The 23,650-nt window shown below is 34.5% G+C and overlaps 1 protein-coding gene across 1 annotated transcript in view; it reads right to left on the bottom strand.

Annotated features, from left to right (window-relative positions):
* Positions 1-2,371: 2,371 nt before the first annotated feature.
* Positions 2,372-23,650, bottom strand: part of LOC129951294 (E3 SUMO-protein ligase ZBED1-like) — a 34,222-nt gene continuing 12,943 nt past the window's right edge. The window contains exon 3 of the mRNA XM_056063383.1: positions 2,372-4,381. Within this exon, the coding sequence (XP_055919358.1) occupies positions 2,372-4,381 (2,010 nt within the window). The remainder of the gene's footprint in view (positions 4,382-23,650) is intronic.

The following is a 23,650-nucleotide window of genomic DNA, read 5'->3' as shown; positions in this document are numbered from 1 at the left end:
GGACAGAGTTTCAACTTCTCAGGAATTTGATGCTCTGTCTGACTCCATACATAGAATTGTCTCCCTGTATCCTCACACTGAAATCGTTATTACGGGCGATTTCAATGTTCACAATTCTTCGTGGCTTCGCCATTCGGGCCAGACAACGCCCAAAGGAATGTGTGCTGAGATTTTTGCCGAGTTTAACCATCTTACTCAGCTTGTCAATGAGCCTACTCGAATATCAGACGTAAATGGCCGAGCAGAAAATACCCTTGACTTGTTTCTCACTTCTGATCCTGATAAGTACACAATCAGTGTATTGACGCCTCTAGGCACATCGGACCATAGTGTTATATCTGCTAATTTCTCGTGTCAAACAAATCCAGTTAAAGAAAGAGCTCCAAAGAGAACCGTTTGGCAGTATTAGAAAGCCAAGCTGGGACGGTCTCAATAATTTTTTCAGGATCTTTAACTGGTCGCTATGCTTCCTCGGTAGCGACGTAGACTCCAGTGCAGATATGATTTCTAGTATGATTCATTTGGGAATGGAAACGTTTATCCCGAATAGATTTAAAAGTATTAAACCCAAGGTTAAATCATGGTTCGATTCGAGCTGCAAAGAGGTTATCAAGGAGAAAGAGGTGAGCTTCCGGTGTTTTAAAGCCAACCTAAAACCGGAAAACCGGAAAAAGTTTAAGCAAGCCAGGAAGGCCTGCAACGCCTATATTCGAAGGACCAAATTTTTACATGACCAAAAATTACGGCGAAAAATACTGCAATGTCCCAAAAGCAGTAAGAATTTTTGGTCATTTGTAAAAAACATGAGGAATTCTTCCTCTTCCTCGGTTCCTACGCTTGTTGTCAATGACACTCCTTTAGTTAGCTCTATTGATAAAGCCAACTTATTTGCAAGGCAGTTCGCCGAAAATTGCACCTTACCAGATAGTGTCATGATTCCTCCAGTTCTTGAACGCGTAAATGATTCTATGGGACCAATCTTTTTTCGTACTCGAACTGTGGCGAGAGTTCTTATCTCAACATTTATAAATCCGCTGGCCCAGATGGTATCCCTGCTATTATTCTGAAGAGGTGTTCTTCCACGCTAGCCAAAACCACTGCGTAAGCTTTTCCATCTATCCTATTCTTCTGGGCTCGTTCCGAGTAGTTGGAAAACTGCATTTGTTCAGCCAATTAAAAAAAAAGGCGAATCTTCTTCTCCCACAAATTACCGACCGATAGCACTAACGTCCCTTCTTTCTAAGGTCATGAAAAGGCTGATTAATTATCAGCTTAATAAATATCTTGAGGAACGGAAGCTTCTTAATGACCGGCAATACGGATTTCGTAGCAATAGGTCCACCGGTGATCTCATGGTTCATCTCACCGAACAGTGGAACAGATCTTTACATCGTTTTGGAGAAAGTAAGATTATTGCACTTGATATTTCAAAGGCATTTGATAAAGTTTGGCATCTTGTAGACCTGTGTCAATCGTGATTGATTCGGTCTTTATGACCCGTTCATCAAAAAGATTGAGTGATTGCAATCGTAGTAAACCAAATCAATCGTTCTCAATGTCAATCGTTTCATCCAGCTGTCTTTCGTTTTAAAGGAAATGGAAAAGAAAAGAAATATGTTTCGTTCATTCAACTTATTCTCATTCAAATAAAATGATATAAAATGGGAAGTAAACATAGCTTTGAAAAAATCAATCAATTATTTCAATACTAATCGTTCTAAAGTAAAGACCGACTGACCGAAACTGAATGAAAATGAAGTACCTTACTTACCTACTCTACTGCAAAAAGTAAAAGTTCCATATGGTTCCACTCGCTTATTTTCCAATTTCCTAAGGTTCGCTTACACTTAAATTCAGTCCACAATCGCATGGAGTGGAGATGAATTTTTGTAAGTAAGGTAAAGGTACGCTCATTATTATTCCATTGTTTATGAATGCGGGTGAAAATATATAAATAAATATAATTTGTTTATGAACCAACGTGAATGTGCCGCTTTCGCCGACGCGGCGGCAGTTTTTGTTGTTGTTTAATATAGTTTTATAGATTTACATATGTCTGTTCTATTCTGTATGACAGTTGAATTTTTGTGTAACGAAAAAATGTACCGCTACATGCAAAACGCTGAGAAACCAAGTCAAATAAAGTGAAATTAACAAGATCAAAATAATTCTATTTGAAATAAAACACATGATGTCTTTAAAATTTATAATATGGAATGTTTATTAAGGTAAGATATAGGTACGAGGAACTTTTTTTTAAATCGAAGTTATTGCACTCGATTGAACTCTTAATACGAGTACAGTAATAAAAGGTACATTTGTAAGTCTTATAAAATTTTAAGACGAAAAAGTATTAGGTATTCGACAAAGTCTACAAGTTATAATTTAAAAATAGGCATTGCGCTGCTTTTGTGGGCTTTAAGCTGCTACGCCTATTTGAAATCGTAAGACCTGCTTTTGAAAAAACTCTCTCGCATGGTACACTCGTTGCAACAATGCAAAGCCTCTTAAGGGCAAGGTTGTAGAGTCGTGGGTATATATGTTTTCTTTCCTTCCACCATTTAAGGGGATCATCGTTGCGTCGAATAGGTGTTTCATTGATGTACTTATCAATTTCTAAAATACTTGCAGCATGTTGGTTTGGGTTGGAAACGATTAAATCCAAATGAGAATCGAAATCTCCCCATATCAGTGCATCGTTTTGACGCCACGATGATTCGGAATTTGTTGAAGTTGATGCAGTAGTAGTATCTGGATCTGCCGGTGGTGTTTGCGTTGGGAACCATAACGCCTTAGCCTTCAAGTCCTTTAAACATTTTTCATTGGCTGTTAGGTTAGAAAACCCATGTTTTTTGAATCTTGGATCCAAAAATGTAGCTTGTGCCACTCTGTCATCAACAAATTGATCCACTTGCTTAAACCTGTTTTTAATGGAATTTACAAGAGTACTAATAATGAAATTAATTTCGTCGATTTCATTATTATTTTCAATAGACATTTTATTTAAATGTGATCTTATCGCTTTGATCATGAGCATCGTTTTTGAAATGGTGACATTTTTTTCAGCCGACATTTGTTCCGTTATTGCATGAAAAATTTTGAAAATATTTGTTGCCCTCTCCAAAATTGTCCAGTCGCTGGCCGACAAGCAATTTAGGTCAGGATTTTCAATTGCCAGAACTGCAAGCACAGCGGATTTAACAATTAGAATTCTGTTGAGCATTTCGTAGGTAGAATTCCACCGCGTTATGCAGTAATGCTTAAGCTTAAGTTCTGGAAAATTGAGCTCCCTTTCCATGCTTGCAAGTTTGACTGTTGCTTTAGAGCTTTTTTTGAAAAATGCAACAATATTTTTTACTTTCACTATTTTCGACTCGATAATAGCAAGTCCTTCACCAACAACCAAATTAAGGCTATGTGCAAAACACGGGAAATGGTTCCACTTTTTAAATTTTACAGCACCAACGACATTGTAAGCATTGTCTGTCACAACACAACACACTTTTTCTTCCAGGTTCCATTTATTTAATTCCGAGCTGAGCATGTTTCCCAGGTTAGTGATGGTGTGGCTTTCGTTATAAGGAATGCATCCTAGGAGACGTGACTCCAGGGATAAAGTGTCTTGCTGCTCTTGAATGAAGTGGACCGTAATTCCGATATAGCTTTGCTGCGTATTGGATGTCAAACCGTCTGTTGTGACACAAACAGCTGAAACTGTAGCTAATGCGTCTTGTACCTTTACTTTTGTCTCTTCATAGAGCCTAGGTATCAAAGAATTACTTACGGTTTTCCTTGAAGGGAGCTGGTAACTTGGATTAAGCATTTGAACAAATTTCTTTAATTCCTGGTCTTCAACCATACAAAATGGATAGTATTGCTTCACCATAGTTTTGACGATTTGTTCGTCTAATTGTTTTGAATAGTTTAAGGAAATGGGTTTTTTAGTATAGCTGGAAATTGTTTGTTGTCGTTGTGCTGTAAGTCGGGGCGTTTGATTAGAGGTTGATGTATGGTTATTGTACATGATGAAGATGAAGTTGAAGGACGTTCTGTTGTTGCAATTATGAATGGAGTAGTGAAAGACGTTGTGGATGGAACTTCTATTGCGATAGTAGGTGGTTGAGAATTTTGTTGTTGTTGGTTGATAGAAGATGAAGATGGGCTGTTGTTGTCGGGTATATTTCGCTCCTGAATATAACGCCTTTTCAACTGTTATGCCAACGTGTTTGGTTTTTAAATGCCTTCTTAGATTTCCGGTGGCACCTCCGCTGATGCTTATAAATTTTTGACAATAGAGGCATTTTGCCGTTTTCTCTGTTGTTTGAGAGAAATGCATCCAAATTGGACTGCGTTTGTTCTTAAGATCCATTATTAAATTTGTCTTTACAAGGTTAAAAAAAATTATACTTATTTAAATTTTCTATTTAGCTGAAAAAAGAAAGCTACCTGTAAAATTAAAATAAAATTCCCTTGATTTTCGTAAGCATTAATTTGCTGCCTGAGCCAATAGGTAGGTAGGTATTTTATGTAGTTTTGAATTTGAATCTCAAATTCACAATCGCAACCAAAAAGGCAAAAACCAAATACCAAATACCAGACGAAAGACAATAACGGAAGTTTTCCCATTTCATTCAAAACCAAAATGAAACAGAAACCTAAGTGATTGAAAAAGTGAACGATTGGAATAGAATGAAATTTCCCCATTTTATTCGCAGCCAAAATGAAACAGAAACCAAAATGATTGAAAAAATGAACGATTGAAAAGAACGAATCATTGAACTGAACGACATATGAACGATAGAATCTTTTAAAATGAACGATTGACACACCTCTAGCATCTTGCTCTCTTATCGAAAATGCGTGCTTTTGGTATCGACGAATCTCTTCTTCGTTGGATTAGAAATTTTCTTTCGAACCGTTCAATACAAGTTGTTTTGAACGGATTCAAGTCTGAAACTCATAAAATAAACGCTGGTGTACCCCAGGGCTCCGTTTTGTCTCCGACCCTCTTCCTCATTTTTATAAATGATCTCCTGTCTGCTACTTCTAATCCAATACATTGTTTCGCTGACGATAGCACTCTTAGCTTTTCATATTCGTTTCCAGACTCACAACCCTCCTCTTCGGATGTGGAACTTCAACGGCAAAATATGATTAGCTCATTAAATTCCGACTTACACAGCATTGTACAATGGGGAATAAAAAATCGTGTGTAATTTAATGCTTCGAAAACGCAATGCTGTTTTGCATCATTAAAGCGAGATAAACCGTCTTTGCCACTATCTATGAGTGGCACTTGCATCAACGAAACAGAAAATCTTGACATCCTCGGAATGTGCATCAGCAACCACCTATTGTGGAGCGATCACATACGCGATGTTGCCAAAAATGCCGCAAGATGTCTAGGTTTTTTGAGACGTTGCAAGAAATTTTGTTCTCCGTCTGATCTGGCTACAACCTTTAAAACCCATATACGTCCGAAACTTGAATATAACTCTCATCTCTGGGCTGGTGCTCCAGTAACTTATTTAAGCCTCTTGGACAGTATTCAAAAAAGAGCTTTCAAAATGATTGGTGACATTAACATCATCAACTCGTTTACATCACTCGAACATCGACGCAAGGTTTCTTGCCTCACCCTTTTTTACCGTTATTTTAACGGACTATGCTCTAGTGAAATAGCCAGTTGCATTCCTCCCCTTAAACAATTTAACTGTAATACCCGCGCTTCTAGGAATGCCCATCAGTTTACCCTTGAGCCCAACTTCGGACGTACTATGAAGTACAGAGATTCTTTTTTTAGCCGTACTACGCGAATGTGGAACGCCTTGCCACGCTCTATCTTTCCCTGTCATTGCAATGTTCAGAAATTTTAAACCAATGTACACCGACACATCCTATCCAACCCTTCCCTCTTTTCCTAATGCTCACACTGTGTCTTTGGCATTTTAAAGGTATAAAAAACCCTTTTAGTGTTTGCTAATTATAAAAAAAAAAATCTCATAAAGCTTTGTACATCTCGATTTAGATTGGAATTTATTATAACTTAGTTTTTGAATTGTTGGGTTAAATACATCCAAACGGTTTTCAGTACTGTCTTATAAATCATAAGTTTTTTCTAAATAGAAAGATCAACGTTCTCTTCTAGTAATCAGTAAATTCTTCTGTAATTTAAAATTCAGGTCTTCTCTTTTCGATGTGCTCTTTCCACTCAACTATTCCAAGGCACTTGGTATTATTGGAGGAATGCACTTCTGTACTGTTTATAACATCAGAACATTGTTTATGTTTGATTTTTTTTTTGGTAAAGTTTACATATATACTTGATAATGTTTCATTAAGTATAATGCACCATTTTTAATTCCATTAACTTACTAACCAATATACCACTTTCTTATGGACTTTAGGCCGCAAAGCAATTTTGAACTTTACAGATTGCATTTTGTTTTTTTTTTTTTCCTTTGTGTGGAATTTATCTGGCATTTACATTTTATTGTCACTGAAGTCCGCCATAGTATGACGTCAACTTCAACTGGTATTCGAATAAAAAACGTGCTTAGATGTGACCCACACTGTTAACTTCCCATCCCGTCAGTCGATTTACTTATACTTACTTACTTACTTGAGGTGGCGTTACAGTACGGGTCGGGCCTGGGGCTCAACCAACATGCGTCTCCAGCCAGCTCGGTAACCAGCTAGCTGCCTTCAGTTTCGCACGCCAAGTTGGTTAAGCTCTTAACCCTTAATCCTCTACTGCGTCGTCCCTCGAGAGTGGATTCGAAGACCTTCCGGGCTGGAGCGTTCGCTCTACATGACCCAGCCATCTAAGCCGTTGGACTTTAATTAAAATAGGTCAGTGTCGCTGTACAGCCCGTACAGTTCGTCGTTATATCTTCTCCTCATTCTCCATCTATGCGTACGGGACCAAAAATCACCCGAAGCATTTTTCTCTCGAAGCATCCTAGGACTCTTTCATGGCCTCAGGACTCAGCGCCATAAATAAGAACCGATGAGTGTCTTATAGATGGTGATTTTAGATGCTCGGGAGAGGATTTTACTTCTCAAATGGTAGATTGTGCCTCTAGTGTTCACGGTTGAATTTTGCACAATTCTTTCCAGAACGATATTGAAGAAGTAGATTGACAGTGCATCGCCTTGTCTAAAACCTTTTTTGACATCAAATGCATCGACCTCCATCGTCATTCTGCACAAACGGAAAAGTTTGACAGGGATGCCAAAACCAGACATTGCTCGGTAGAGCTCTTCCCTATAGGTGCTGCCATACGCGGCTTTAAAATCGATAAAGAGATGGTGGGTATCGATTTGAAGTTCCTGGGTTTTTTTTTCCAAGATCTGCCGTAGTGTGAATATTTGGTTCCTGGTCTGAAGCTACACTGATAAGGACCAATAAGGTTGTTGACGAGCGACTTCGGACTTTCACATAATACAGCAGAGAGGATTTTATATGCAATGTTAAGGAGACTGATGCCTCTGCAGTTGGCGCAACTTAGAGGGTCTCTTGTTTTATGTATCGGGCACACTATGCTGAGATTCCACTCATCGGTCAGGCGTTCTTCCGACTATATTTAGGAAGTCACCCCGACGGCACAGCCCCCAACCTGTAGGGTCAGATCCCTAGTATAACTCCAAGGACGTGGAGCCGGATAAACTGCTCCTTACAGACCTGGGCTCCGAATATGTCGAAGAAGCCCTATTAGGTGTTGACTAAGTACTTCAACCTTACTGGAACTGTAGATGCCACCGTTGATTCCATCTCGAGAACTCGTTCGCTGCCGCCTGGATAAGGAGAGGTGCCTTAACGGATACACCTCTCCCCCCTCTCTCGTTTGCTGCCCAACAACTTTCCACTGGGGTTAGAACCCAATCTCAAGTTGAGGTACTAGGCACCCGATGTTCATAGCGGGGAGGTGAGAGTAGGAGTTGATAGACAGAGGTGTTTGTCGATTTGGCATTTCTCTTGCTTAAAAGTTTTTAGGTTTTCGTGTTGTTGTCAGTTGAAGTATTCTTAAAAGTTATAAAATTATCCACATTATTTTTCATATAATGAAAAAATTTGATTTCAAAACCTATTTTTGTTAACGAGATTTTAAGTCGAAAGCCAATATTTAGCAATTTTAGTAGTATTTCTTAATTTTTTTTAAATCTTTATTTAAACAAATACAAATTGGAGCAATAAAATTAGTTTGAAGACAACGTCTACTATTATTCACGAGATATCAAAAAGCGAACAATAACTTCAAGTTCAATTTTTTGTAGATTTTATTTTTTTATAAAAAAACATAATTTTAAAATGTTTATTAAAATTTTTTTGAATGTCGAAAACAATTTTTTGTGTGAGATAAAAATAGTTTAAAGCAAATATTTTTAAATTTTACAAACATGTTTGAGTAAAAAGCAAATTTTTACCAAGTTTTGGTATAGATTTTTTTGTAGGTTATTATTTTTGTAAAAAAACAAATAAATTCGATGTTTCTCAAAATTTTACTGAATGTTGACAACAAAATTTTTTTAAAAATTATAAAGCCATTATTTTAAAGTTTTGAAAGGATATCTGAGTCAAAAATCAATTTTGACCAACTTTCATTAATTTTTTTTAGTTTTTTTTTAATTTTCTGTAAAAAAGCTGTCAACTCTGTTTTTCTCAAAATTTTACCGGTTGTTAAAAACAATATTTCTTGTAAGTTAAAATTATTTGGAAGCAAATATCTCAAATTTTGAAAAGATATTTTATTCAAAAATCAATTTTTAAAATTTGTATGTAATATTTTTTGTACGTTTTTATTTTTTATAAAAAAAAGAGGTTATTTCTTGTTGCACAAAATTAATTTTTAGATAAAATCATTTATTGTTCGTAAAATTTTTCAGGTAAAAAATATTGTTTTTTTTTTCAGTTTTTTTGGATTTATATTTAGAAGTCGATATTTTTACTGGTTCTTGAGCTATTAACGACGAAAAACTTCACTAACGTACGGACGTGCGGACGTGCGGACGTACGAGCTTAAGTACACACGCACTTACAGACATCTCTCCAAACATTTTTTATTTAGATTCTATTGACCTTTAAACGACGAGAAATGTCAGAATTTTAAATTTGACAAAACGGAACGATTACAATAACTTCTTATGGGAAGCTAAAAATTATGAGTGTTTTTTTTTGTAAAATGTTTTTGTATCGATTATCGACTAGATTTTGCAATATCTGTAAAGCCAGCGTAAAGAATTCATCTGTCATTGTATCGTCTGTATCGTCTGTAAAGGAAACCATCTTAAAGCGTCGGTGTCAACTGGTTTATGCCTGGTATTTGCTAGTGGTAAACGGGCTTAAATTTTCTATAATAGTTTTGGACTTACAGACTTATAAAAAGCTTGAGTAACATGGAAAATAGTTGAACAAACCTGTTATTTCTCAAATACCTTTTCCAACACATTGCAATTTATGTGATGATTCAAAATTTATCTTCTTTATTTTATTAGTGCTTTTCAATTTCAGTTTTTCGAAAACCTTTGATGTGGTTTGTATAAGCGATATTGGTCTTGGAAATATTATTTCTGTTGGTGTATTTACTTGTTTTTTAGCATTGACTTTTGCAATTTTTTAATAATCTGAAACTTATATTAGATTAAGGAAAATACCTTTTTTATTGAAAGTTTTGAAAAGTTGAAAAAGATGTCTTAGTTACAAATTTATCCATGTTATATTTATTTTTCAGTTTTCACCATATTTGTAAGACCCATTTAATTTAAACAACTTAAATTAAATTGTATCTACCTTATCTTTCAAAACGTCCTTATTCTTTAAATCTCATTTTTGTCAAAAAAGTCAAAAAATTAAGAATTGAGGCATATTTCTTTTTACTTTTCCTGAATATTGTTATTATTTCAACCAATTAATTTTATTAAATAATCAATTTTTCTATTTGTACCTATTTTATAGTTATATAGTTAAAAATTAAAAAGTTACATTTTTGGCTTTTTCTCCAGAATTTCTGGTTTACATAATATTTAATGATCAAACGTAAAACATCCTTTGCTTTATGGCTCATTATATAATTTTAAAGTATTATTGTATTTTCGTTACTTTATTTTTGTTCCTAAACCAATATCTGACGTCATTTACTCTCTATCCACTACCCAACAGCGATACCTATCAAAAATATTTTCACTTCGGTGCAACAAAACAATGCCCCGGAAAAATAGCAAAAACTTTTGAGGTTAATGTTTTGCAGGCGCGTTGTATTTGCACTCAAAACCGTTATGTATAGATTCCTGTTTGGTATCTCTTCAGTATGGTATCTACATTCTACACGTCCTATATGTCCTTACAACATCCGCTTGATTTTATATATTTTGTTGTTTGTTTATTTTCATTTTTTTGGCATTCAGATTTGTCTGTGTTTAATATCTTTTATCGATTTAACACTTATCACACAAAATAATATTACCAAGAATGAGGGCGGAAATGATACTAAGGGCAATCTCTATTTCAACCCAACAACGTGTGTGTGTAGATATTGTGCAAGGATGCATTTTTAAATGTACCTATAGCTTCATATGTATGTATATATGTAAGTCTATAAACATTTCAGCAGGAAACTGATTTAAAGTAGCTATAGAATTTTATGCAACATGTGTTCATGTAAATTTACACTTCAAATATACAGAAAACAGACCGTGGATTCTTAAATAAAAAAATAAAAAATAAAATAAAAGAGTTGATATATATTTATGTGTTGAGTTTCGTTTTTTTTTTTTTTGAAGTAGTAAACACTTCGTTGTAATAAATGTAATTTGAGTTCATGGTTTTTAGTAGCGTGAATTTTTATATTTTTACACTCGAATGATTTTTATATCGATTTAATTTTTTTGTCACTTTATGTGAGAAAGTTCTTTTATTGTATTTTGTCATTCTAGTACTTTAACAGTACGACTTGGTTTTTGGTTTCATCTTTCGTCCCATATAAATATTTGAATGTGTTGTTGTGAAGTTTAAATTTAAGTGTTTAAGGGTAAACAAAATATTTTAAAATTCTATATCATGACAAACTAAATAGTTATTTATTGGATCAGTGTCAGAAAATAATAAATGTTTCTTAGGCCTTGGTGAATATATTATACCTTGAGACCGAATGTAATGGTATTCTTCTAAAAACGTGCATGTTTCATGATTGTTCACTTTGGCGTATACGTACTTTTTCATTTCTTAGCCCATTTTAACAGATAAACACAATTTTGAAAGGCCAGCAATGCTATTTTGGCCATTAGTCAAAACATTTTAAACATGCTAAATGTTTGAGTATGTCGCCATACCTAGAACCCACACGTTGAAATAACGTTGTAAGGACCAAAAATTAAGTATTTAGATGGTTGCCCAATTATCATCAAACGTCCATTCTATACGTATTTTAAAAATAGATTTGAACAGTATTATTAAAACTATAACTATAGTACACAAATGTATTATTTTCATATTGCTTTAAAAAGGGTTTAAATTAATTAATGACTAAGGTTAAGAATAGTCCAAAATGGTTAAAAAAGAGATATGGTTCCCGTCTAAGGCATTGCGGATATATTCATTGATATATTCAATATTAATTGTAGAGTTATGGCCTCTTTTGTGACCTGATGAGATTAAGTCAAAAAGGTATTTGATTATGTTTACATGAATTTGTTCAAGGATTAAAGAAAAAAGTAAGGGTTGATATGGTCCAAAACTTTGTAGATTAAGCTATTTTAAGGAGTAAGTATCACTTTTGAAAATTTTCGTAATGGGTCCGATTTGTCAATTTGAAAATATCACATGAAATATTGTTTTCGATATTCATTAGTTTTTTTTATAAAAATCCAACAGTCCAATTTTTTCATAAAGAAATAAAATCTACGAAAGTCAGTACGCAAATTCGCTAAAATTTGATTTTCGGTTCTTGATATCTCTCAAATTAATTTCATTCATCTAATTTGTAAAAATATAAGAAAGGATGCTAAAGTCGGTAAAAATTTGTTTTCGACTAATAATCTATTTAACAAAACTTTGTTTTGAATCTAAACTATTTCTTTATCTGAAAATATTTTTGGTAATTTTAAAATATTTAAGAATAATTCAACTGACAACATTTTAAAATCGATAGACTGGATGGGATGTTATCAGTGTGCGTCGCATCCCAGCCTCTTTTTTTGTTTATTTGATCACTCCACTGGAGATGAGGGTTGCCTCTGCTTCAAGGTTTCTCAAGCTTAGTGTTCCATACCCTACGGTCCCTGTACAGCTCGTATAGTTTGTGATTGTATCTCCTTCACCAGATATTAATTTTCCTGTCAACACAAAAAGGTCCATATACCCTACATAGAACTTTTTGCTAGATGGTATCGAGGGAAACGTTCCATTCTTCTGGATAATACACTAAGTTTGGGATGAATAAGATTTTGTAAAGTATCTCTTTGGTACTTTGTCATACCGCCTTATTCCTCAAATGCTTACTTAGGCCAGCAAAACAACGATTAGGAAAAATAATTCTACATTTGATTTGAGCGCTGATGTCATTTGCAAAGTTATCAGCAGTACCTAAATAGATACATTTATTTACCATCTCTGAGTAATACCTATCAACGGTCAAGTTCTGACCAGTTCTACAATGGATATCGACTTTATTACTTACTTACTTACTTAAGGTGGCGCTACAGTCCTGTGTGAACTAGGGCCTCACGCAACGAACTTCTCCATCTAGCTCGGACCCTAGCTAAATGTCTCCAGTTTCGCTCTCCAAGTTGGGTAAGGTCACCTTCCACTTGTGAGCGCCACCTGATTTGCGGTCTTCCTCTACTGCGCTGTCCTGTGGGTGCGGATTCGAAGACTTTCCGGGCCATAGCATTGGTTTCCATGCGCTCTACATGACCCAGCCATCTTAGTCGTTGGACTTTTACCCTTCTGGCTAAGTCTACGTCGCTGTACAGCCCGTACAGTTCGTCGTTCCATCTTCTCCTCCACTCCCCTTCGATGCATACGGGACCGTAGATCACACGACGAACTTTTCTCTCGAAGCGACCCAAGGTGCTTTCATCCGCTTTTGTCATGGTTCATGCTTCTGCACCGTATAGCAGGACGGGGATGATAAGGGTCTTATATAGCTTGTAATGTAATTATATAATTCGGATGTCCTCGAGAGAGGACATTACCATTCAATTGCTTTCTTAGTCCAAAGAAACAGCGGTTAGCAAGAGTTTTTCTGCGTTTGATCTCAGCGCTGGTGTTGTTTTCTGCGTTTACAGCGGAGCCTAGGTAGACGAAGTCCTTGACTACCTCAAAGTTACGTCTGTCGATTGTGACGTTTTGACCAAAACGTCGGTGTTGTATGTCCTTTCTAGACGACAGCATGTACTTTGTTTTGCCCTCATTAACCGTTAAACCCATTTTTGCCGCCTCTGCCTCAATACTCACAAAAGCCCCATTGACATCACGCTGAGTTCTTCCGATTATGTCAATGTCATCAGCATATGCCAGTAATTGGACAGACTTTTGAAAGATAGTGCCTCTAGTGTTGACGTGTGAGCTCTGCACTATTCTTTCTAGCACGATGTTAAAAAAACCGCATGACAACGCATCATCTTGTCTAAAACCTTTTTTGACATCAAAAGGTTCTGTTAAGTTGTTTCCAACCTTTATGGAGCAGCGTGAATTCTCCATGGTCATCCTGCACAAACGGACGAGTTTGGCAGGGATGCCAAAACTAGACATGGCTCTATACAGCTCGTCCCTGTAGATGCTGTCATATGCGGCCTTGAAATCGATGAAAAGATGGTGGGTGTCGATTTGGTGTTCTTGAGTTTTTTCCAGGATCTGCCGTAATGTGAATATTTGATCAACTGTGGACTTTCCTGGTCTAAAACCACACTGATAAGGACCTATCAGGTTGTTGACGATGGGCTTCATACGTTCACATATTACGGCAGAGAAGATTTTATAGGCGATGTTAAGTAGACTTATTCCTCTATAGTTGGTGCAGTTTAGAGGGTCTCCTTTTATCAGGATCAGGCAAACAATACTGAGGTTCCATTCATCGGGCATGCTTTCTTCCGACCATATCTTACAGATAAGTTGGTGCATGCTCCTACCAACTTATCTCCAGCTGCTTTAAAGAGCTCGGCATTTAGGCCATCCGCTCCAGCGGCTTTATTAGACTTCAACTTAGATATAGCAATCTTTACTTCGTTTAAGTCGGGAGGACGGAATTGTTGGCTAACGTCGTCTATGTTGAATGGATCATCCTGCCTGACAGCGGAATTCGGATCGTCGTCGCCGTTATACAGTCTGCAGAAGTGGTCTTTCCATATCCTCAGCATTAACTGCGGTTAAACTGTGATGTTTCCACTTTCGTCTTTGCAGCCTTCGGTTCTAGGTTTATGTACCTGAGAATTTCGTTTCACCTGTTCATAAAACTTTTGAACTCCATTTCTGCTTTTAAACCTCTCAACATCTTTGATCGACTCTTTTTCCTTCTGAGAAGTCGGCGTTCCTCTCGCCTTTCTGCTCATAGAGTTCATGAGCAGCTCTGGTTCTTTTATGCAGCGATACTTTGCGTGACTGTTGTTTGGCTGAATTTGCCTGCCGACATAAGATTGATCTGAAGAAGTCCAAGTTCCTTTGTGGATGTTGAGGTGTGGAAAACGCGTACTGGCTACTATGACGTTTCGCCCCGCAGCAAAATCTATTAGCCTGAATACATTGTCGGAAGTGTTGTCGTGCTGGCTGTTCTTCCCGATTATTCCACCAAAGATGTCTTCCCTTCCTAGCATTTGTCTAGGAGCTCGAAGAACATATCTTTGGTGTTGTCGTCTTTCTCTTCTGTTGGGGATTGCGCGCATATCAGGCTAATGTTGCCAAATTTAGCCTTGATGCGAATGGTCATGAGGCGCTTATTGATGCACCTATAGGCTAAGACTTCTTGCCTAAGTCTGGCTCCAATGACGAAGCCGCATCCAAATAAGCGCTGTTGGTTTTCGTGGTAGCAGTCAACATAGTAGATATCGCAGTTTTTCATCCTCTTTTGGCCGGCCTCCGCTAATTCTTCGGCCGCACGTGGTCTGTTAAGGGACCTAAAATTCCACGTGCATATCCGAAATTCATTGTCCTTAATTCGTTTCAACAGTAAATCCGTCCGTATCCGAGGCTTGTTGGTGCTTCGCAACTATGAAAGCTTTTACGTGGCTAGGAAGTCACCCCGACGACGGCACAACCCCCAACCTGGAGGGCCAGATGCTAAGTATAACTCCAAGGATTGGGAGCCAGATAAAACCGCTCCTTACAGGTCTGGGCTCTGAATAAGTCGAAGACGCCCTATATGGTGTTCATTAAGTAGTTCAACCTTACTGGAACTGTATACGCCACCGTTGATTCCATCTCAGGAATTCCTCCGCTGCCGTCTGGATAAGGAGAGGTGCCTTAGTGGAAACACTTCTCCCCACCTCTCTCGTTTGCTGCACCCAACAACTTTCCACTGGGGTTGGAACCCAATCTCCAGTTGAGGTATCGACTTTATTGGATGACAGTAAATACATTGCTTTGTCTTCGTTAATCACAAAATCCATTTTGTTCGCTTCAGATACCGGAAAAGGCATCCATAACCACTCGTTTGGTTCTTCCCATAATGTCAAAGTCATCTGCATCTCCAAGGTATTTTGGGAATTTTTTAAAGATGGTGTCATTGATGTTGACGTTTTGACAAAGTTATCTGGTGGTTTTGAAGGTGTTTGTTGAGTTTCTACCAATTTTAAATCAGCAACGAGAATTCTTAATCGTGATCATGATAAGTCGTATCAGTATGGCAGGGATACCATTTTATAGTTCGTTCCTGTTGACGCAGGTAATATGATGCGTATCGATTTTATAATCTAAGGTCTTATCCAGGACCTGGCGTAGAGGGAAAAATTTGGTCTATGGTAGATTTTACAGGCCTGAAACCACACTGATAATTTCCAAAGTGGTCACATTTCTAATGAATTGGGCAGATAGTCTCATATCTCCTTCAAGTCGGGTGGTTGGAACTCCAGACTATCAACCGAATGGATTTGTTTTTTTTTTTTATATTTAGCGCTCAATTAAGAGGGTTTCGTACACCTTTAACATGCCAAAGATTTAGTGTGAGCATATATGACATGATGAGTTACAAGATCAACGCTATTCAATCAATTCCTCATGTGATCTAAGACGTTTTTATCGTTTATAAAATGGAATTCCTTTGTTCTATCTTCTCGCAGATATCACAATGTAACAACCATATTTTGAACTGAACATAAGTTTTTGAAGTCTTTTAAAATGCTATCCTCAGACCTGATTTTCCTAAAATGCAATATGAGCATAACCTCTGAATGTTTTTAAAAAAAAATTGAAACAGAAATTGATTTTTCAAATCATTAAAGGAATTCGTGTTAAAAATCGGACAACATTTCTTATAAATATAATCTGTTCCTAAAAAACTTAAATTTCTTCCCAAAAAGATATACAATTTTTTAGACTGGTCTTCGTCAAAAATTATTCATACAGTATTAAAAAAATATTATACAAAACTTAGAATTAAAATAATTTATTATAAAAAAAAATAAAATCGAAAACCTATTCTGAAAAATTTAACAGAAAATAATATGTTTTTTCAACTTATGCAGTTTTGAAAATATTAAAACTATATCCCATGAATATTTTTATTTGTATGCTATTTTGAGAATACTGAAATTGTCCTAGCAAGCAAAACCTTCTATATGGCAAGTTGAAGGTACTTATATTTTGGTTACTAAGGGAAATTAAAAAATGTTTATTTTTCAAATTACATCTCTTACGTTTGTTAGGATCCCAATTTTCCACCATCACTAAGCACATACTATTTGAATTAATAAAATATTAGAGTTTTCTAGGAAATTTTGAAATCAAATTAATATTTTTGAGTAATTTCCAAAGTACGTCTCGTCGTTGGTTGGTAAACCAATTTACGTTTGTGTGTCCAGTCCACCTCGAAGTTATTATATCCCCTTTAACGTTGTATATTCAGCACCTACTCGAAAATCACGCATAATCGACAGCAAAATTTTGATATTATTATCCACCACACCTCTATATAGTATAACACATATTTATAACCCAAATATAACCGTAATATGGTTTTGCAGGGCAACACTTTAGATCCGCAATGTGTTCAAATATATCATAGCACGCAATAATTATTTATGGGTTCGCATTTCCGACAGCGGATATTATTTGTTTGTCACTTACCCAATGTGCTGTGCATACCCGCTGCTGATGGATTGCAGTTTCCAGAGAAATATAATTCCAGCGATTAATTTCACTATAATATAAATAAATTAATTTGCAACGGTTGTTTGGCAAAAATATATAAACAACCACCGCATATCGTTCCCGTAATACCAACCTCTACCGTCGTCGTCGGCGTTGCGTCGCGTCGCTTGTTGGTCGCCACCACTGTACTGCCGCTTTACCATAACCACCACGTCCTCGAATTTAAAGAAGGAAGTCATTGAGAGCCTCGCTCCTTCGGATTCAATCGATTTATATTAAATCGCGCATTTTGTTGATATGATTTGAAAGGTGGTATATGAGTTTGATATGATACATTGGCACGAGCAGAAATATAGATACAACATTTGCAATTATGTTGATAGTGGATCCGTGAAGGGGATGAATAATTATTGAATGGATTGGATACGCGATACACGAGAGCGAGTTGATATCTGGGAAAGGGAAAAGGGGAAAGGGGAGGTATGAAATTTCAAAGTCATATGCATGTGCTGCGAAATTGCACAATTAATCATTGTGCCATTGTAATCCAATCATAGATTTGCGGTTTCTATTCTAGATTACGACACAACTCGAGGATACGAGAGAGAGTTGAGTTGAGATGCATCAATCAACTGCAATCGACATATAATTGATAGAATCGAAATAAATTGCTTAAATTTCTACAACATCCCAACAATATTTATATAGTTTATGAGTTTTAGGTTGCTTTTGACTTAGTTTTGAATTTTGATTTTGATATCTTATAGCAACTGAAATTTGATGAACATTCGTACGGATTATCACCCAAGGTTATTTCATATTATGTTTCTCATATTTCGATGTTATAATTTCAATCAAATTAGATTTATTGTTGTCAATATTGAACTCTAGATTATTCAGTTTTTGAAATACAGTGATTTATTATTATTTTTAATATTTGAAATGTTTTTAAACAAATGAGTTTGAAAGAAAAGAAAAATACATTAAAATTTAAAAAAATATCGAACCATATTTCAAAAATATATTTCTAGTGGATATTTTTCTTAAACACTATTTTTATACATAAAATTTCGTCAAATAGTTAAAATTATCATTCAAATCATTTCATCCATACACTTAAAACTATAATCGGTCCGAATTACCGAATTCAAAAAGTTGACATTTCTCGAAGTTTTGTGAGATCTGCAACATAAATAGAAGTTTTGTAAAGAAATGTCTGCGTGTGTTGTGTGCTTTCATGCATTCCTAAGTTGGAATTTTAATTTCCGTGTCTAAAAAAACACTTGGACTTTTCATTAATTTTGTTTATCAGATAAGATAAAACTTCGAAAGATGCAGAATGAACTTTGAAAAATATTGATTGTAAACGGTGATTTTTTAAGAGCTTGAGAACTTTTTTTAAAAAAAAAAACGCATAAAATTTGCAAAATCTCATCGATTCTTTATTTGAAACGTTAGATTGGTCCATGACATTTACTTTTTGAAGATAATTTCATTTAAATGTTGACCGTGGCTGCGTCTTAGGTGGTTCATTCGGAAAGTCCAATTTTGGGTAACTTTTTCGAGCATTTCGGCCGGAATAGCCCGAATTTCTTCGGAAATGTTGTCTTCCAAAGCTGGAATAGTTGCTGGCTTATTTGTGTAGACTTAAGACTTGACGTAGCCCCACAAAAAATAGCCTAAAGGATCTTGGTGGCCAACTTACCGGTCCATTCCTTGAGATGAATTGTTCTCCGAAGTTTTCCCTCAAAATGGCCATAGAATCGCGAGCTGTGTGGCATGTAGCGCCATCTTGATGAAACCACATGTCAACCAAGTTCAGTTCTTCCAATTTTGGCAACAAAAAGTTTGTTAGCATTGAACGATAGCGACCGCCATTCACCGTAACGTTGCGTCCAACAGCATCTTTGAAAAAATACGGTCCAATGATTCCACCAGCGTACAAACCACACCAAACAGTGCATTTTTCGGGATGCATGGGCAGTTCTCGAACGGCTTCTGGTTGCTCTTCACTCCAAATGCGGCAATTTCGCTTATTTACGTAGCCATTCAACCAGAAATGAGCCTCATCGCTGAACAAAATTTGTCGATAAAAAAGCGGATTTTCTGCCAACTTTTCTAGGGCCCATTCACTGAAAATTCGACGTTGTGGCAGATCGTTCGGCTTCAGTTCTTGCACGATCTGTTTTTTATACGGTTTTACAACAAGATCTTTGCGTAAAATCTTCCATGTGGTCGAATAACACAAAACCCAATTGCTACGAACGGCGACGAATCGACATTTCACGGTCCTCAGCAACACTCTCAGGAACAGACGCAATATTCTCTTCTGTACGCACTGTACGCATTCGTGTGGTTGGTTTAATGTCCAATAAAGTAAACTGAGTGCGAAACTTGGTCACAATCGCATTAATTGTTTGCTCATTCGGTCGATTATGTAGACCATAAATCGGACGTAAAGCGCGAAACACATTTCGAACCGAACACTGATTTTGGTAATAAAATTCAATGATTTGCAAGCGTTGCTCGTTAGTCAGTCTATGCATACTGAGCATCTTTCTCTTTGACACCATGTCTGAAATCCCGCGTGATCTGTCAAATACTAATGCATGAAAATCTTAACCTCAAAAAAATCACCCTTTATATTTTCACTTAATACCTCGAGAACTAAAAATGCTATAGCGACTACAAAAAAATTGTATTTTTTTATAATGATATTTAATAATTTAACAATTAACTTTTTTTTAATGTATACAAAAAAAATTCATAAAAAAAGGTTCAAACATTTTACGAACAAAAACTGATATTACAAACAGATTTATTTTATGCAACGAAGAATAACGTTTTTGAAATCTGTCGAAGAAATTTTATGATATTCAATCTAATTTTATCGTATACAATTATAGTTTTTAACATATTTGGAAAAATCAAAAAGTCAAAAATGAGAATTAAAAAAAAATTACTACGCAAAATGGGTGAAGGTATTAGCTTCAAAAATGATTTGATTGTATGTATAATTTTGTTGTTAACTTAATATAATGTTCCAAAAAAAAAACAACAATTATTTTTTTTTATAAAAACTATGAAACATTGAACTTATACTTATCTTATCATTAGTAAAATATTTTTGTTAACTTTTGTAGAAAAAAAAATAAGTGACAACTTTTTCTACAAAGCACAAGAATTTTCAAAAACAACAATAAATTGATAACAAATAAAGAAACGTTGACTTTAATTGTTTTCACCTTAAACGAAATAATTTGGTTATTTCCATGTTGTACCCGTGGCATGATGGTTAGTGCGTTGGACTGTAACTTAGAGTGTCCGTATAGGACAATCAAGTTAGTTGTAAGTTATGGATAATTAGGCTAGTTTTATTAATTTTTGTCTAGCTTGAAGAATGAATTAATAAAAATGAATTAAAAAAAAAAAAGTGCGTTGGACTGTCATGCCAGAGGTCTAGGGTTCGATCCCTACCTATGCCATCAAAAGTCTTTTCACGGGTACTGCCTTTTGCGAGGAATTGACAAATTCTTCAAGAGTGACTCTTGTCATGAAAAAGTGCTTTTTCAAATTAGCCGTTCGAATTCGGCATATTAACAGTAGGTACCCTCCATTCCTGACAACTGTACTAGCACACAGGAATGGTTGAGAGTTGTAAGTCACTAGGGAATAGTTCGCAAAGGACTGTTGCGCCACCCAATTTATTTATTTATTTATTTCCATGTTGTAAAGTTTTAGACGAATCGACAGACGAGTTGAGAAGTAATCAGTTTGGGTCGTTCTCAGATTTTTTTTTAAATGAGTGAAAGTTAGCACGAGTTTGACGGTTTTTGGACAGAGCCTAGAATAAAAATATGTTTTAATGGAGTTTAGTTTATTGAATTAAGTACAAATTATTATTAATTATTCTTATACTTATTTTGATGTGTCATATTTTTTTTAATTCTAACTTCAATATTGAGAAAAAAGTTAAAAGGAAGTACTTGTATAATAGTTATAAAAACAGTACTGGTGTTATTTTAATTCTGAGTAAAAATTTGGAAGTCATTGTATTTTGTCTGATTTGTCGAATTGAAAATTTTGAAATTTCATTTAAGAGTCTGTGTACGTTCATTCGTAAGTTCGCAACATTTTTTTTCGTAGTCCCTAGCTTAAGAAATAGTAATGATATCGACTTCAAATAAATTTCGTTACACAGAAAATAATGCAGAAAGGACTCTCAAAAAATTGAGTGGTTTTTTTTTACCATAGCAATTTAAAAAAGGCTGGGATGAGTTTCCATCCTGTCTGTCCATTTGCCTTGCTTAAAAGGTTTGTAAGTTCCCATGTTTTATTCAAAAAAGTTATCAACTGAATTATTAAAATAAAATTTTAAATTAATAACAAGATTTTGCATATAATGAAATAGTCTTACTAGCATTTTTTAAAAGTTTTTATATCTTATAAAAACCAATACAAATTGGATGAATAAAATAAATTTGGAGTAAATACCTTCTACCAAATGTTCGTACTGTTTTTTTTTTTAGATTTTATTTTTTTTTATGAAAAACGGAATGTTATGGATTTTTAGCAAAAATTCTCTGAATGTCAAAATCAATATTTTATGTAAGAAAATTAAATTTTGAAACCGAAATTTTTAATTTTTGAAATAACATTTGAATCGAAAATCAATTTTTACGAACTTTTAGAAATACGTTTTTTAGATTTTTATTTTTAGTTAAAAACTTTCCATTTAATTTTTCAAAAAATTTTATTGAAAACAATATTTCTCTTAAGGTAGAATTAAGTCTAAGCTAAAATTTCAAAGTTTTGAGAAGATATTTAAGTCGAAAATCAATTTTTCCTATTTTATTTGTATAGTCGATTGTCAATTCCATTTTTCTCAAAATGGTCCTCAATTTTGACAACAGTATATTTTTTAAATATAAAATTAGTTTAAAGCCAATGTTTCAAATTTTTGAAAAGTTGTTTTAGTCGGAAATCAATTTTTATTAACTTATATACATTTTTTTTAGGTTTTAATTTTTTGTAAAAACTGTCTATTTAATTTTTCTCAAAGTTTTACAAAATGTTGGAAACAATAATAATTATAAAATAAAATAAGTTGAAAGCCATAATCTCAAATTTTTTAAAACATATTTAAGTCGAAATTCAATTTTTAACAACTTTGATAATGGTTTTTTAGTTTTTAATTTTTTAAATAAAAATAAAATATTATATAATGTTATAATGATGATCGTTGCACAAAATTGTTTTGGACATAAAATCATATTTTATTCGTAAAATTTTCGAGGTGAAAATGTTGTTTTCAGTTTCGTTTTAATTTATAAAAAAAAAACGTTAATTGTTTTTTCAAAAAATATGTTTGTTTGGTATCAGGTTACAATATATTATTTAAAATTTAATTCAAGTCTGTAGCAATTTTGGTACGTAAGATATTTATCGTATAGCAATATTTTTACCTTTTTTTTTAAACTGGTATGGTAAAAAACCACTCACTCAATTTTTCTCAGAGGCCTTTCTGCACCTTTCTGCATTATTATCTGGATAACAAAATCTATTTGTAGTCGATATCTCAACTGGTTTTTGAGCTATGGACGACGAAAATCGCCACGAACGTACTGACGTATGAACTTACGTACACACGCACACACAGACATCTTTCTAAAAATCTTTTACTTTAACTTCGATTCTGGGGACCTTCAATTTGACAAATCCGACCCATTACAATAACTTGCGGAGTTTGAAAAGTGAAAATTTTGTTTGAATTTAATTGAATTTTATTTTATATATTGCCACCTGGTACCAAACAAGTATATTTTTGGAAAAAAAATCAAATAACCAGTATTTTTTATAAAACCAAGAACTGAAAAAAAATAAGTCACTTCGAATATCTTACGAACAAAGAATGATTTTTTTTCCAAAATAATTTCGTTCAACGAAAAATAATGTTTTTGATATCTACTAACATTTTGAGACTAATAAAAAGCAAAAAAAAGATTACTTAAAATTCGTAAAAATGTATTTTTGACTCAAATATCTTTTTAAAAATGTATATATTATGGCTTCAAACTAATTTCATATTATTAGAATATATTTGTGTTCAACATTCAGTAAAATTTTGACAAAAAACCGAGTGTACCGTTTTTTCACGAAAAATAAAAACCTTAAAAAAATATTACTAAGACTTTGTAAAACAAAAAATAAAAATATTGGCTTCAAGTTTATTTTATCTCACAGAAAAAATTGTTTTTTTTTTTAATTATTTGTATTTGTTTATATTAGAAATAATAACTAAGATTGGTAATTTCGACTAAAAATCTAGTCAACAAATATAGATTTTGAAAA

The sequence above is a fragment of the Eupeodes corollae genome, chromosome 1 (genome assembly GCF_945859685.1).
Source record: "Eupeodes corollae chromosome 1, idEupCoro1.1, whole genome shotgun sequence".
In the NCBI taxonomy this organism is placed as follows: domain Eukaryota; kingdom Metazoa; phylum Arthropoda; class Insecta; order Diptera; family Syrphidae; genus Eupeodes; species Eupeodes corollae.
This window is presented reverse-complemented; position numbering and strand designations above follow the sequence as displayed.